We start from the raw sequence: 15,652 nt of genomic DNA, 5'->3' as shown, positions 1-15,652 counted from the left end.
AGCCCAGCTGATTTGGACTGTTTCTCCCCTCCTCTCCCCCTTGCTTTCTCCTACCCTTTTCCTGATTTTAATTTTCTTTCAACAGTGTTCTGAATAATAAAAAACTTACAAGAATAAAGATGAGGACAAGTCCCTGCAGGGTTTCTCACTTATCAAACATCCAAGGGATTTAGCTTATGAAAGGGGATCAGTCACCAGCAGGAGGGGAGCTATGGCTTGCACTCACGGCACTGTCAGGCACTCATTATTGATAGTAGATTCTAGCAGATTCTGTAGCACAATGCATCTAAAACGGAAAGGAGCAGAGCCCAACATCACACACATTACACAGTGACACTTAGACAATGATTTTTCAACATAAAATATAAACCTTACATGTAAAAGTAAATGAAGGGAATTGTCCACTAATTTTGTACAGGTGGGACCCTTGGGCAAACAGCTGCACTTGTTCTAAAAAAGTCCTGGATATGTTTGTGTTCATCTTCTCTGCCTGAAAGTCCAAGCATAGTATATGGTTGTGGAGGTCTTTGCTGGTGTTCTGCCCTGAGCTGCTGCACAGTTCTAAATGTATGCACACATTTCCTTCCTCAGCCTAGGCAGGTGTTGGTGGTTCATTCCCCTCCTCACTGTTCAAGCAAACCTCTTCCCATTGGTGGGTCTTTGCATTTTAGTCAGGGCATCTGGATGGTGCCCTAAAGTCTGTTTGTTCACTGAACACATAACACTGTATGATGTGTTTCCTGTTAACTGCAGCAAGGGAAGACCTTGATCTTGTGGTAGATGCTGGGCGTTGCATGTGTAATTTTGGGCCTAAAAATATTTCTGTTCTCTTGGAGTCTTCTAATTCTTTACTGTCTTTATGTTGTGGTGATGTTAAATTACTATTATACTGCAGCAGGCCTTTACTGATGTCTTAAATGTGAGCTGTTAAGAGAAAAACAGCAAAAACATACAAACAAACAAACCCAACACCCACCATTTTCAATCAAGTGAGGCTACAGTGCCCACATACTGTACTGATGATTATTTTGGCAAGTCCTGGCCTCCTGCTCATGGCCCTATCCCACGAGCCTTGCCGTGACCTATGCCTAGCTCACAGCCAGCCCACAGATCCCCAGCTCCTTCATTCCAGCACACTGGCAGCAGGGCAGCACCAGCAGGTGCACCTCACTGAAGGGAATTCTGTGGTTGAAGATGTGCACCTGCTCTCTCCAGCTGTTCACATGTTTAATGTGATGAGCAAAAGGTGCCTGTGGCAGCAACCCAGGGCAGCACCAAGATGTGCTTAACGTTCCATAGCCACAACTTGGCTATGAACTTGGTAGCATTAGTTTATTCATGCTGGAGTTAGATTTTAAAGCTAATTATCTGAGACAACCCTGGGTTACAATAAAAGCCTCCCTTTGCAGGCCTTATGCAGAGATGTTTCACAGCTTCCAAGCATCAAAATCCTCTTCTTTTGTCTACATTTTAATATCGTGCCTCCAAACCTTGCCTTTTGTGTCTCTTTCCTCTCATGACAGGCAGGGACAGATGCAGGCTCTCAGTGCTTGCCCAGAGACCAGGCTGTGCCCATGGGAGGCTTTGCAAGCAAATTCCCCTTCACTCATCTGGAAGCACACGCTGGTGGGTGAGGGAGGAAATGGGGAAGATTTTGTAACCAACAGCTACTTTCTTTCTGGTCAGAAATAACAGCATTCTACTGCAGGAAGTGGGTAACAATATCACTGCTATTTCTGCCCCTTATCTGTTGTGTTATAGTGTATGGGGCCCTCACCTTGAATGCAAACGTCGGCCCTTCTCTAGCCCATGGCAGTCAGCTCGTGACATCTGCAATTTGCACAACTTTCTGTTACAGAACACGAGAGCTGTGAGAGAGCATAGTACCCGTTCGTTTCCAAATTCCTGATTTACTCACTGAGGAACAATTCAGAAATTATTTCAGCTGCTTTACCTGTTACAAGAGCTGGTGCACACACACAGGTGAGCACCCCCATCTACCTCTTATTTTTTCACCAGTTGGTGATGCAGCCAACACACGCCAGGCTCCCGGCTGTGCCGGAGGGACATGGGAGCTCCCCATGGCAGGGTGACAGCAGGGCGCTGAGGGGCACGGCGGGTCGAGGGAGCGATCCTCGCACCGGGAGCAGGCAGGGCGCTCGTGAATGTGAATGGTTTAAGGAGTGAAGGGCCGCACGGCCCCCTGAGAACACAAAATGAAAGCTGCTGGCACGCTCCGCTGCTTAGAAGATGCCAATCATCTTGTGACGATTGCGATTCCACAAAGAAAATGAGTTGACGTACTTTATTGTAACCTATAACTCGACGACCATTAAGGTCTCTTTCGAAACTAAGCCATTCTACAACGATCAAAAAAGTAGCTTCCTAAGAAGCGCCGTCAGCTCCCACCAGCGGGGCTCATGGGGACTGCCCGGTCAGCGGACAGCGAGCCGAGACCGACGGTTCCGTTCGGTTCCGTTCGGTTCCGTTCGGTTCCGTTCGGTTCCGTTCGGTTCCGTTCGGTTCCGTTCGGTTCCGACCGCCCGCCGCCCCACTCCAGGCCCGACTCCGGCAGCCGCCCCGTCGCGGTGTAGCGGCCCCTCCCGCCCTTGGCCGCCCGGCCCCTGCGCGCCGCCGTAGGAAGGCCGCTCCCCGCCCCCTCTGCCCAAGATGGCCGCCCCGGCGCAGCTCGCCTCTGCTTGCCGCCCGCCGTTGCCCGCCCGCCGCCGGCCGTAGGGAGCCGCCGGGCCCCGCTCGGGAAGGCTGCGCCGCGGGGAGGCGGAGGAGCCGCGGGGGGCTCCATGAGGGCTGGGGGCAGCCCCAGGCCGGGCCCGCCCAGGCCGCTGACTCCTCCCTTGGGGAAGGGGGGCACGCGGGGGCCGCCTACGCCGCCGCCCGCCGAGGCCGCCGCCGCGTGACGGAACGCGCCGCCCCGGGTGGCTGCGGGGCGCCGGGCCTCCGCCGGCGGCTGTCGGCACCCAGCCCCCGCGGGACGGGGCCTCCTCGGCTCGGCACGGCGCGGCCCTACCCGCCGGCTCCTCCCCGCCTGCCAGCCCTCCGGGATTCCCGGCGGTAGCCACGATGTTTTCTCTCAAGCCTCCCAAACCCACCTTCAAGTCGTACCTTCTGCCGCTGCCTCAGGTAACAGTTTCTCATCCCCGTTCCGCCCTGCTCTTACCCGGGGCCGCCGCCGGCGCTGCCCTCCCTCCCGGGCCGCCTCCCTCCCGGCCCTGAGGCGCTGCTCCGAGCTGCCCGCCCCGAGCCTGGCCTTGGGGAGCGGCACCTGCTGGCCCCGGGGGGTCCCCGTGCGTGGAGGAACAAAAGCTCACGGCGGTGTGTGGAGATGAGTCCAGTTTGGCCACGAGCATGGCTTCGTGTCCGTTAAACCCACCCGTGCGAGGCTCTCAGCTTGGAGCAGTGCTCCAGCTCCTGGGACAGCTGGCTCCCGAGCTAAGCGGCGTGCCTTTGTGCTGGGCGGCAGCGGCCTCACCTGCAGAAACCCACCCGCGGTGAGAGCGGTTCCTTTCACTGTGGCCATCGTTTGTTTCACTTGCAACGTTTGGCTGGTGGCACGAAGAAGAAAATCACAGTAAAACTGCTGGGATTTCTTGTGTGAGCTGAGAGAGCGCTATGGCATTGACAGTCATTTCTTTATCCGTAGAGATAAAGATGTATCTGCAGAGAGCTGGGCAGCCTGGCTGTAGCAGCACAATTGGCAGGTGGATTCGGCTTTGCTTTTTCAGAGAAACTTAGTAAAAGTGAAGCACCGGGGTTGTGTAGTTCTGGGACTGTTGGTCCTGGAAGGTGTCGGTACCACTTTCAGTATAGGAGAGGTGAGTGAGCACTGAGCTTATTGTGCTGAGGGTTCCCATCTTCTTACACAAGGGTTTTTATTGTTAAAATTTGGAACTAAAATGCAGGTAGATATGTTCTAGGCTTGGTTTTAGGGAATTCTTCCTAGGCCAAGAAAGTCACTCACATCAAAAGCCAGCAGGGAGTTTTGTGCGAATCTGAATGCCTGTGTCTGTATGGAGCTTGTTGTAGGACTCAAGCTTTTGTGGTTTTTATTATCTTCTGACTTACTGTGTCCTGAGTTACGTGGTTAGTAAAAAGTTAGCACTTAAAGTATTATAACATCCTTTTAGTATGGAGCTGCACGTCTGCAGCCTGTTGATAGCATTACAGAAAGCTGTTACTATGATTAGAGACTCTCTTTTAAAAATAAGCTCTGAGTTCAAAGAAGAACTTTCTCCTTTGCGCAAATAAACTTGTATCTTGTTGCAAAATTGTGATTTTTTTTTTTTTAAACTTCCCCCCCCTTTTTTTTTTCCTTCCCCAGAGTGAAGACCATATAACTTCAGAACCCAGGATTAAAAAACTGGAACCAGTACTTTTGCCAGGTAGGCATAAACCAGGAATTTGACAGATATCTCAATAGAGATATATTGATGACTTCTGTTTCTTTTAATAGAATTGGTAATGTGTAAATTTTTTCCCCTATTTTAATTGTAGCATGCACCTCAAAGGAATAAAACTCAATAGGGAAATCTGCTGTCACTGTAGTCTGTAGGGAGCTGTCTAACCTGTTTACCTAAAGCTGAAATGCTTAACAAACACTTATGGAATTTTGCTGGGGTGTAGAGTAATGTCTTTGTTTTACTGCAAGTATGACATATGGAACTGTTGCGAATTTTGTTACTTTTGTGACTCTTTCCAGAAGAATCTTCCAGTAATCAGGATTTTTTAGGTAGTCAGACTTTCAAGGCATGCAGTACGCACTGCTAAAGCATGTTCTGTGGTCTTCCTTTGTTTAAAGGAAAGTATGTCTAGAACTTCCTCTGAGTAGGCATGATTGACTTGTAGAAGACTTCTGATACCATCTTTATTCACTTACTCTTGATATCCAACTGTTACATGATTTTGGATCTGGTGAATTAATATGTGAATCAGAAAAGCAATGTTTCAGTACTGTTCATAGTTGCAAAAATCTAAGGGGTTTGCTCTTCCACATTTTAAATGAGAAATAATGCTTGGTAAATGGCAGTTTGATCGATGAGGATTTCCTGAAGCCTTTTTCAGATAGGAGAAGAAGAGTCACCTGTTCTCATGATTACGTTAATCACAGCAGTATGCTTGGCCAACTCAAAATCTTGTTGTTTCTCAGTGTAATGTTTAAGTTAAAACAGTCAAAACAGAACTGCATAAAGGGTTTTTCTTAGTGTTTAGAGTATGTTACCAAAGGTGAATTTACACACATGATGTGGAACCTATTGCGATCAAGTTGTCTAATCTGATAAAGGTGGTAACTTTCAAGATAGTCAATAGAATTAAAAAAGAATTAAAAGAATTAAAAAGTTGCTATTGAAAATTATTTCCCTTACTGCTTTGTTTTGAACTGTTGTTCGTGAAGTGTACTAATTGCTTTGTGGTATGGTCTGGTGAGGCCCCTGAAGAGGCCAAAACCTGGTAGAAGACATTCAGGTGATAGAGTAAATATCAGCTCACTGAAACTCTTTAATGAAGAAAAATAATAGAAGTGCCCTAAGATATGTTGCTAGGACTGCTTGGTGTTTGACATAGTTGCGTTTCTATGCTTGCTAAACTTCTGTTTAACACTTGGCATCTTGCTGCTTAGTTGTTATTCATCCAAGGCCTTTGACTCACGAGGAAGTGACTGCATGTTATTCTCTGAGATGTTACACAGTAAATGCAAGGCAGTAAGAAATTGCTGTTCTCAAAATGTAACACCTCTTGCCTTTGCTGTGGGCTTGTGTGAGCAGCTATAGAAAACAGCTCGTTCGCAGTAACTTTTTTGCTGTGTGGCCAATTCTTCCCTTGTGAAACTCTGAAGTTAACTTCAGCTGATGCTGAGGGGGTTTGTTTTTTCCCAGCTGGCTTTTGTTTATCCCACGTTTGCAACATTTCTCATTTCCCTTGTCTGTGAAATCAGCGTTTGATTGCTTGTGGGACACTTGTGGTAAGTTGCCTTTGTTAGTATAGCAGGCGATTGGAAGAGTGGGACTCAGACCATGGAATTAAAACTTCTATCTCTGTATCATTCTGAGATGCTATTTTGAATTATTCCGTAATAAAATTCAGGGCTCCATACAGCTACAGTTCTGGCTAAACCTTTTGGTCTGTACAAGGGCGTGGTGAAGCTTAGAAGTGACTTATTTAAGATGAGTTAACTTTAAACAGGAAGAGTTTCATTTAAGCAGAAGCCTGAGTGCACTTTTTTGTTTTTGTCATCAAATGGTGCAGAAGAAAAGTGTATAAACAAGTACGCATTGTACTGTTGGGCAGACTGGCTTTTGGATTTGTCATAAGTTTCTGGCCAAGTTCCAGCGCATTTAATTGCATTAAAGCTGACTTGTACTCCCCTGCAAATACAGTTTGAGTATAGGATTCCTAATATCCTGTCTTTAACAGTTGAGTGAAATTGCTTTTGCTGTTAAAAACAGTCAAACCTGAGCGGCTGAATGTTGGTTATGCTCCTTTAATTGGCTGGCTTTTTAAGGAGTTACTCTGAAAATAAATATCAGCACAAGCTGTTAATTAATCACTTTAGCAATCCTCAAAAACTGCATGTAGCTGCATTGAATATCAGGTTCCTAAAATATAATGATTTTGATATAGTAATTTACTGAAATTCAAAAGAAGGGCTATAGCTAATTCAATAGCCTACTCTCTAACTTGTATTTTTATGCAGTGGAGGTTAGGAAAGGGAGTTCCAGGCGTGGAAATATGATGAGTCAAGTTACAAAACGAAGAGGCTTTTATTTCGAAAAAGAAAACCAATAACAGAAATAAATGTTGGAATTTATATTGGCATCAACTTTGAACCTGTATAACTCGTTTTCAATTTTCCCTTGGGTTCGTAGAGCAATAGATGGATGTCTTCAGCTTTTGGAACAAAAGCCTATATTCTTGTGGGGCGGCCTGCCCTGAGGAAGGTGTGGCTTTTACAAAAGCAACATGGCTTTTTTTTTTTTTTTTTTTTTTTTTCAAACAAGTGAAAACATTGGTAGTTAGTGGCAACACTGATACAGCTGTGGTAAAAAGCAAGGGATTTTATAGAATTCGGTATGACTTCACTCCGAAACACTTTATAACATTTTAGAAGTTAAAGAAATGTATTTTTTTCTTTCTATAATGCCATTCTACTAGTCTTGTTCTCTGATCAAAACTCTTTTGCTTGATTTACTAAAAGAGTTGACCTGTGCAACAGTTCCACTTATTTTTCTGCTTTATTTGCATAGCTTGGTTTCTTAGCTATCCGAGAGGGAAAATAGAGGAGTGGCAAGTAGCCTGCTACAAGCTCATAAAAGTGACTTGCCCAGGTAGTAAGTAATTACTTGAGTGCTCTGGGGAGAGTTCAGAGTGTGATACAGCCATCGTTATTGATACTTAGCTGAAGCTTGAGGGTGTGTTTTTGTTCTGGTAATAAACTGTAGCCTATTTTCCACATCAGTGTCTAGCATTTTTGAGACATCAACCAAAGCATTCAAACAAAATTGTGCAACTTTGCTGGAATATATTGCAGTGTATATTTGTGTGATTTTAATGAAAAGCTGTACGGAGAAGGGCAATACATGGATGGCTGAAGGACCAGTCCAGTATCCCTGTGCTGTGGGCATGATCAGGCATAAAGGTCCTCACAAGCTGCTCTGCAGGAGATCACCTAGCTTCTGGAACATCCGATTAAGAATGAGAAAAGGATTGTCCCTCCTGAATCTTAATACCCACTTGTAGTAATTATTTTGAAGTAGTGCTCTGTGTGCAAATCTGTTAATACATTAAGGTAATATTTGCTATCTGTAAGGCTTTACACACCAGCTAGAAATAGTTGTCATTGTTTTTAAAAGCTTATACAGTAACATTACAGAAATGAACTGACTTAGTGTATCATATATTGATCATTTGACCTGCTCACATTAAGGTATTACTGGCTTTGAATTACAGGCAGAACAGTTACTCACAGTCTCTTGTGCCATATTTCATGGTCAGATGCAGAAGTCAGTGTCAGTCTGCTTCTTCTGCCTTCTCTGTTTACTTCAGTGCGTGGCATGGTGTTTTCATTTCAGAGTAGCTCAAAGTGAGGTGTTGCAGAGACTGTTTTCATATTTAATTCTCCTAGCAGGATTTTCCTTTTTCTTTGATGGTGTCATCAGCAAACCCACTGAGGGTATGCTTGATCTGTCCGTGTCATCGATAAAGATGTTGAAGAGCACCAGTCTCAAGACACCTGGACATGGATCCATTGACCACAGCCCTCTGGCTGTGACCTTCCAACCAACTCCTTGTCCATCAGCCCACCCTTCAAATCCTAATCACTCCAATTTAGAGATAGGGATGTGGTGCAGGGTCAAATCAGTGGCCTTGCACAAGTCCAGGTGGGTGACATTAGTTGCCCTTCCTTAGTCCATCAGTGCTACCTCTCCATCACAGAAGGCCACTAGATTGGTCAGGCACGATTTGCCCTTGGTGAAGCCATGCAAGATGTCTTGGATCACCTCCTTGTCTCACACATGATTTCCTCTGAATGTTTTCCTGTGCTGTGTTCTGGCTGAGGTGTAATTGCTTGTTCAAGATTTTCACCAATGTATATGCATTTTTTTTATGTAGTAAATACCAGTCTGATTGGCTTCACCTTCTCTTTTGTTTTGGTTTCCTCCTTATTGGTTCTGTATCTGTATGCCCTTTGATCAGCAGCTGACTACAGAGGTTTAATTGTGGGATCTTTTAAGACTATCATGGAAAGCTTTAATCTTTTAGAAGTGTGTGATTCTCCTTTGATTTAGCTCCCAGCTCTTTTTCTACTTTTTCTCTGCTTTGCAAATCCTTAAAATGTTGAATCGTATTCCAGAACAACTGCAACACATCTTGTGATAGGAGGGGGAAAGTACATTCTGGTGACTCACCATGGCATGTAGTACACCAGGTACATTCATTCCTTCGTGACTGCTTTGAGCTGCTGTGCCTTTCTTGGCATTTTCGTTTGGTTTGTGGCATCCCAGAGTTGAGAGCAGTGATGGTGTTGTGATGTGATACAGCTGCCAGCACTGTGACAGTGAGGCAAGAAATGGAGTCCGAGTCACTGAGCTTAGTGTGTACCCCAGAGATTTGTGTACTAGAAGTAATCTCTTTGTTTTAACACCTCTGAGAGGAAACTGGGATTGTTTGAGCCATAGAGTGCAAGTCATAATGCTGTTACTGCCAGTGCCTTTCCCATTATGTTCATGGACAAATTGTTGATGTTCAGACACGTATTGCTTGATATATTACATCTATTCATTTGTGGGTGGTGAACAGAGAAGGCCAATTGATGCTGAGAGCTCAACTGAACTTGTATGAACCCCAGCACTGATCGTTTCCAAAGCATACTCAACTGTTGATGGCCATTTCCAGCACTTGTTTTTTAACCAAGGCTCTCTTGCTCGTGCAGCTGATGAAGACGTTGCAGAGTTGGGGGCTTTTTCCTGATGTGAGTCTTTAATTAAAGTAAATTATTTAAATAATTCTAGACTTGAAAACAGAACCAGCAGCTTTCAGAAAACTTCTCTTTCACATGCAAGAAGTTTAAAAACAAACCAAGCATTTTACTTATATTTAGAGCGATTGAGGTATCACTTACAGTAAGTGTATTTTAAATGCACTCTGCAGTTATAGTTCTTAAGTTTGTTTGCTGGACTCAGTAAACCCATGCTTTGGGTTCAGTTAACTGCTGTCTTGGTTTTGTTTAGGCTTTTTTTATTTCTTATGGCATGGCATCGTACCGAAGCAGTCTGCAAGTAGAATCTAAATTCCAAATACTGCCTTATGAGTGGATTGTACTGCGGGGAGTCAGTTTGTTCTGCTTTCTTTGTGAATACATAGCATGTATTTATTAAGGTTTCTGACTAGTAATATGTTTTAAGTGTTTGTAATATGTACAAAGATTATTTCATATTTGCTTAGCTGTAGCGCAGTAAGGAAACTGTCCAGATGTGCTTTAAAATAGAATATTTTAATGTTTCTCCTTGCACATCCTACAGAGAAGTCCATTAGTGCCACATGTCATAGGGGCCAGAAAGGGAATAAAATGTTACTGAAGGCTTCGGGTTATCAGCTGACCAAACAGCTGCTTTTTGGACTTGCAGCAGTTGTATTTATTTCCAGTAAAAGAAGTTTTCAGCAGACTAATTCTCAAGAAGTGTACATGTCTCTATTGACCTACTTATTCTTAAGCCAACCCTGAGTAATTTATGTTCGTCCCATAAGTATTTTACAGGTTCACAACAGCCTCTTCTGTTGGTGACACTGTGATAAAGTAACAGGATGAGAACTGCAATTATCTCAAATTGTTATGGGTTACAGTATGTGTAAACAACGACAGGGTTTGGGGATCTGTAGTTTATGTAGCCAGACTAAAAATATGCAAAACACAAAACACTTTCCTTCTTCGCCAGCTTCCCTACTGTGTTATGGAACTGGGACCAACTCAGTGCTAAACCTTTTATGTTTTTTGTTGGTAGGATTGTTTCAGTTCAGCCTAAAAATCCATACTGATGCCAAGAAGAGCAGTTTATTATTTGATTTGCACAATCACAGGTGTGTTCCTGTTAACAGCTTCGTGCTGACACTTGTTCAGTGCTCCTGTAGCACAAACCAGATCAGAGCTATTTCAGTTAAAATCAGGACTGACAAAAAAAGGAAGAAAAATGCGTAGTTAGAATTTTCAGCTGGATCAGTTCTCTGCAGTCAGCAAGTCTCACAAATGGCAGTGCCAGCACAAGGGTTGAGCTGGGAGTGAATGTGAGCTGTGTTACAGGTTTATGCTGGATTAAAGCAATTCTGTAAGTGTCATTGGATTTTTGAGCTGCTGCAGCAGTTTGCTCTGGGTCTGGTCACTAATGGAGCGTTCCTAGTAATGGATGGATATTCTCTTCTGGTCACTTGAACTGCTGAGTGGCTGCTTTATGTTCCCACGTCCTGCACTGCCTGTCCAATGGGGTGTGCATACAGATTCCTCTTATGGTCAGTTTCATTGGTAAGGCTCACAGCTGCTATTACGCAGATGCCCTTTCTACTCCTGCAGTTGTGAACCTTAGAAGAATAAAATCATGGAATCAGGAAGGCTGGAGACCTCCAAGACCATCCAGACCAACCATCCACCTACCAGCAACATTTCCCCACTAAACCGTGTCCCTCAGTATTGCATTGAGACATTTCCTGAGCAGCTCCAGGGATGGAATAGTTCTTTTTTGAAGACTTTCACCAAGCAATCTTTGTTTTTGCTACATTTTTCCTCGCTGTTTCTGAAATTTGAAGAAGCTTGCTGTGCTCGACTTTTTGTTAGCACACAAGAAAAACTATAGTATTCATATATGATATTTTAATAACAATTTTTCTAAATCACGTTGACAAAGCAAGCTCTTTTGGTGCTGTGCATTAAAAACACTCCTCTCCTGTGAGTGGCGAGCAAGGTTTTTTTGACAGAAAAGTGAGGTCCTCCTATTTGAAATGAATGCAGATAGACAACAATGAGGTTATGTTCTGCTCCCCAGTAGTCGCAGTACTGAGCTGTACTTTTATTTTTACTTTGCATTCTGCAGGTGCACAGAAACTTAAGTGATGTAGATTATTTCATAAGTAATTGTGAAAATACTGGAAAACAGTAGAGAGGAAAAAAGTGGTTGATACCTGTTGTGAAGCTTTTTTGTCTTCGCCGTACCTTCATCCCTAAATTCACCGTAAGAACTCGTGAAAATTAGAAAAATGATTATTTTATGAGCTTGCAAATACTTTTCTTGAAGTTTGTAAGGGGTTGAGCACACCGACCAGACCGTTCCTTGTAGGGATGGATTAGGGGCATTTACATCCGAATGCTGAGAGCATGCTAATAAACCTATCCCGTGTGCTACAGGAGAAAAGGCAGCTGAAAGGAGGAGAATGCTGCTGATTTCAGTTGCTTATTAATGACATTTTTCTTTTTGAAAACTTCTGCTCAAACTGAAGTTAATTATTTGCCAATCATTTTGGAACAGTTTTAGACTTGCATCTTTGTAAATACAAGTGAGCTTATTAATGCTTATCTTTAATGGGTAAATGACAGGTTGAAATAACTCTTTTACTGTTGTGAACTTTTTAGGCTTTGTCTTTTACAAAGGCTGCTTTTCTGCTTCCTTAATTGGGTGTAATTGCTATTGACCAAGGAATACTGGACCAAGCTTAGGCCCAGGGTGGGTGAGCAAAGGGAGCTGTTGCCCTGCAGCTGTGATGTGCTGCTGATCTCAGCTCTGCCAGTCTTGCCTCTGCTGTCTCCTACCTCCCTGCATGCTTGCTCCTGAGTTTTCATTGGTTTGTAATGGGTCGTGCATCATGGTTGATTAGGTACAACGTATGCCGTGAATTCACTTCACATCTAAAATATGGGAAGGTCAAATTGGGCGTGCTTTTGGGAAGCTTAGCAGAATTTTTCTGAAGTCGATCAGTTTTTGAAGCTGTATTTCCCAGGAAAGGTGTTTGTTGGATAAATCTTTCAGTCTCTCTTGTTATTTTTGTGATTCATGCATTCAGAGTAGAAATATTTTTATTAATCATTATTAGGCTTTATACTTAAGGGTGGCAGCCTGTGATTTTCCTTCTGGTTTCCTGTCAGAGTTTAAACAAACTGCTCTTGTCTCCCGAGATCGTTCTTTGACTGCTGCAGTCACATGGAGCATTGACTGCTGTTCCGTGTCTGGAACAGCTTGTGACTGTTTACTGGAAAAAAGCAACAGCTACATTGTAAAAATGTGCAGCGTAATATCTCTGAATAGCTCTGTTGTTGACGCATACCAAAATCACCTACTGAACTACAAGCACAAGAAGGTTTCATTGTGCAAGACCAACACGTTACTACTTATGTTTAGCAACTTTCTTAAACGTGTGTTGTGTTTGGAAGGCTCGCACCCTGTACTGCTCATTGCAGACATCTAATGGAGGGATGAGTGGTGGGTCCACGTGAAATTCCAAACCTGCTATTTAAACAGGCTTGCTGAGGCTTCTGAAAACTGCATATATTCTGTGTTTCTGTGGCAAACCTTCTCCTGCTTTATTGCAGTTATGTTTGAATCCTTCAGTGGAAATCGGTATGCGTACGCTGTGTGTTGTAACACTTGTGTTCCAAACAGACAGTTCTGCTCTAGGCACAGAAACTGGAGTGCAAAACAGAAGATCCAAGTGAGGCCAAACAATCCAGAATGTATTTGTGTTGGAAGAAATAAGAATAAATGAAGCTGCACTAAAACAGGGTTGATATGACCATGTTGTAGTGTAGCTATGTAACTATGAGGAACAGAGGAAGGAAGTGAGAGGGACCAGCTTTGCTGAAGAAAAAGATGTTTTGGGCATATTTGAAACTGTAGTTGTTCCAAATTGAAGAGATTTGCAAAGGCGTGAAGTACTAAAATAGCTTGGAAATAGTAATTGTAATTGGTAATTGTAAATTGTAATTGGTAATTGTGCTTTGAGCAAGAGTGTGTGCTAGTAAGAAAATGTTCCACTTGATAACAGATAGGAGAAAATATTTCATGGAAAATACCTATCTTGGACATTCTCTTCTTGTGTTGCCTTTTTTTTTTCTCTTTCTCCATATCTTTTAATTAGAAATGCAATGGTATACCAGTGTATTTGAGAGAGGGGAAAGAAGGGTAAATATTTAGGTTTGGAAGAACTGACCTGAGCAGGGAAGAAGCCTGGCAGGCAGAGAACTCAGCACTGAGTAGCTGAAGATTAACACCAATAGTGAGAAGGAATTGCTTAAATACACAGTTTGTGCTTTTGCAGTTACTTAAGCAAGTAGCTTGTTAGGAAAAAATGCAGGACGTTAAGAGGCTTCAGGCCAGGCTCTGCTAGAAGTATTGTAATATTTTAATTTCCGTGCTTAGAAATAGGCTGCTACATTTTTATGTACCTCATTTTAAGAGGTGCATATTGTTTTCAATTGCTATTGACTCTTTCCTGAAATTTTGGAGGCATATTGAACCACATTTGAGAATATATTTTGAAGGTTCAGCACGTCAGCCTGTCCTTAGAGCACCTTCCCAAGTCTTCCTACTTCTGTCATAAGGAGGACTGTTCCCCAGTATGATAACTGTAGGTCTGTGAGACTTGTCCCCTTACATCTTCTAACTGGAAGGACGTGACAGCCCTCCAGAACACTAATTGTAATTCTGCCAGCTCTGGGCCACAGTCAGTGCAAGAGACTTTTGTGTGTGACAGCTGAACTAAAAGGAGGTTCTCCATTGCTGCTGCTCTCAGTGACCTTCAGCCTGATGCCTAACCATATTGTGGACAAGAGAGCGAGTTACAGCTCTGTGGCTGATTGGCTCTATGGAAACTGCTGAGTCCCAGCCTGAACCTGTGATTGATCACCTGAGGCAAGGACTGGGTCAGCCCTGGGAGCACAGGTGAGGGCAATTCAGCTGTGTTACTGGTAGGGGTGGAACTCCTGGACTCCATTTAAGGGCTGAGTGCCACTGGGGAAGGATCTCTTTCTGGAGATCCTTCCTTTGTAGAGCTTTTCATCATGAGTGTAAATCTTTGGATACAGGTGAGCATTCCTTCTCTGTTTGTTCCTTTGCCTTCCCACTATGATACTCTTTTCAGCTGTTCATTTGTGGACTGTACAATGGCTTAGGAGGAGAAGCATGCACAGAGACTGGAATTCAAGACTGGGGAAGGGTGCCGAGGTTCCAAAGTCAGGTGCCGAAGTGCTGGAAATGCTGAGGAGAGATCTTTGAATTTATGGTTACTCAGGTGCCGTAACCCCTTCTCTGTCAGAAGAGGGATGGCACACTTACTCAGAGCTGTATCTGTATTCATGGGGCACACTGGTAACTGCTTACTGCCATCAGTTTAGCTGTCCAAAGAACTGACTGTTTCCTTGCAAAGCACAGGACGTTCTGAGGTGGCACCTTAGATAACTTGGTCCAGATATGATACGCCCAGCAAGTTAGTCTTCAGTGATCTTTAGTCCTTACTCTTTGTTTAACACAAATAACCAAACAAAAAATGACCTCTACAGCTAATGTGAAATTACCCTTTCCTTGAACATGTTTCCATTACTACACTGCTTGGAGTAGGCAGCAGTAGAAGGAAGTGGTTGATGACAGAAGTGATAGCCCTATATAGAAGTGAAATAAGCGAGCAAGTTTTCTTCCTGAAGAATGAAGTTACCAGTTAGCTTTCAGAAACCTCTGGTGTAGAACTAAAAAGTAGCACTGTGTGCAGAAAGTTACTTTTTTCAGTAAAAAAAGTCATTCTCATTTATGTTTGCCTGTAAACTTCTTTGTTTCAGAGGTTGTCCTGGGTAAGTTGAAGGTTTTTTAACTGATGCTTGTATCTTCTGTTTTGCAAAATGAGGTGGTTAGTCTCCTTCGTTAGATGGTCACAGTAGAAACTTTGAAATGAAGAACAGTGTTTACTGGTTTTGTTTCCCAGTTTTTCTTTTATGGAAGCAGCTGAACGTGTGTTTATAAATGCAAAGCTACATGTAGAATAATTTTCTGAATTTACAAAGCTCCTAATAGTGTCATACTTAACTGTAGCCAACTAGTTTCAAGTTGTAAATTGAGTACTAGCAGAATGATGTGAATGTGGGCCTTTCATTTGAAGAATGTCCTTTCAA

At 43.4% G+C, this 15,652-nt stretch overlaps 1 protein-coding gene across 1 annotated transcript in view; it reads left to right on the top strand.

Annotated features, from left to right (window-relative positions):
• Nucleotides 1–3,081: 3,081 nt before the first annotated feature.
• Nucleotides 3,082–15,652, top strand: part of MTMR10 (myotubularin related protein 10) — a gene marked incomplete at both ends in the record, with an annotated part of 33,611 nt that continues 21,040 nt past the window's right edge. The window contains 2 exons of the mRNA XM_079541195.1: nucleotides 3,082–3,141; nucleotides 4,340–4,400. Of these exons, the coding sequence (XP_079397321.1) occupies nucleotides 3,082–3,141; nucleotides 4,340–4,400 (121 nt within the window). The remainder of the gene's footprint in view (nucleotides 3,142–4,339; nucleotides 4,401–15,652) is intronic.

The sequence above is a fragment of the Tetrao urogallus genome (assembly GCF_951394365.1).
Source record: "Tetrao urogallus genome assembly, chromosome: 11".
NCBI lineage: Eukaryota > Metazoa > Chordata > Aves > Galliformes > Phasianidae > Tetrao > Tetrao urogallus.
Note: the sequence above shows the minus strand (reverse complement) of the source record. Positions and strands in the feature narration are given on the sequence as shown.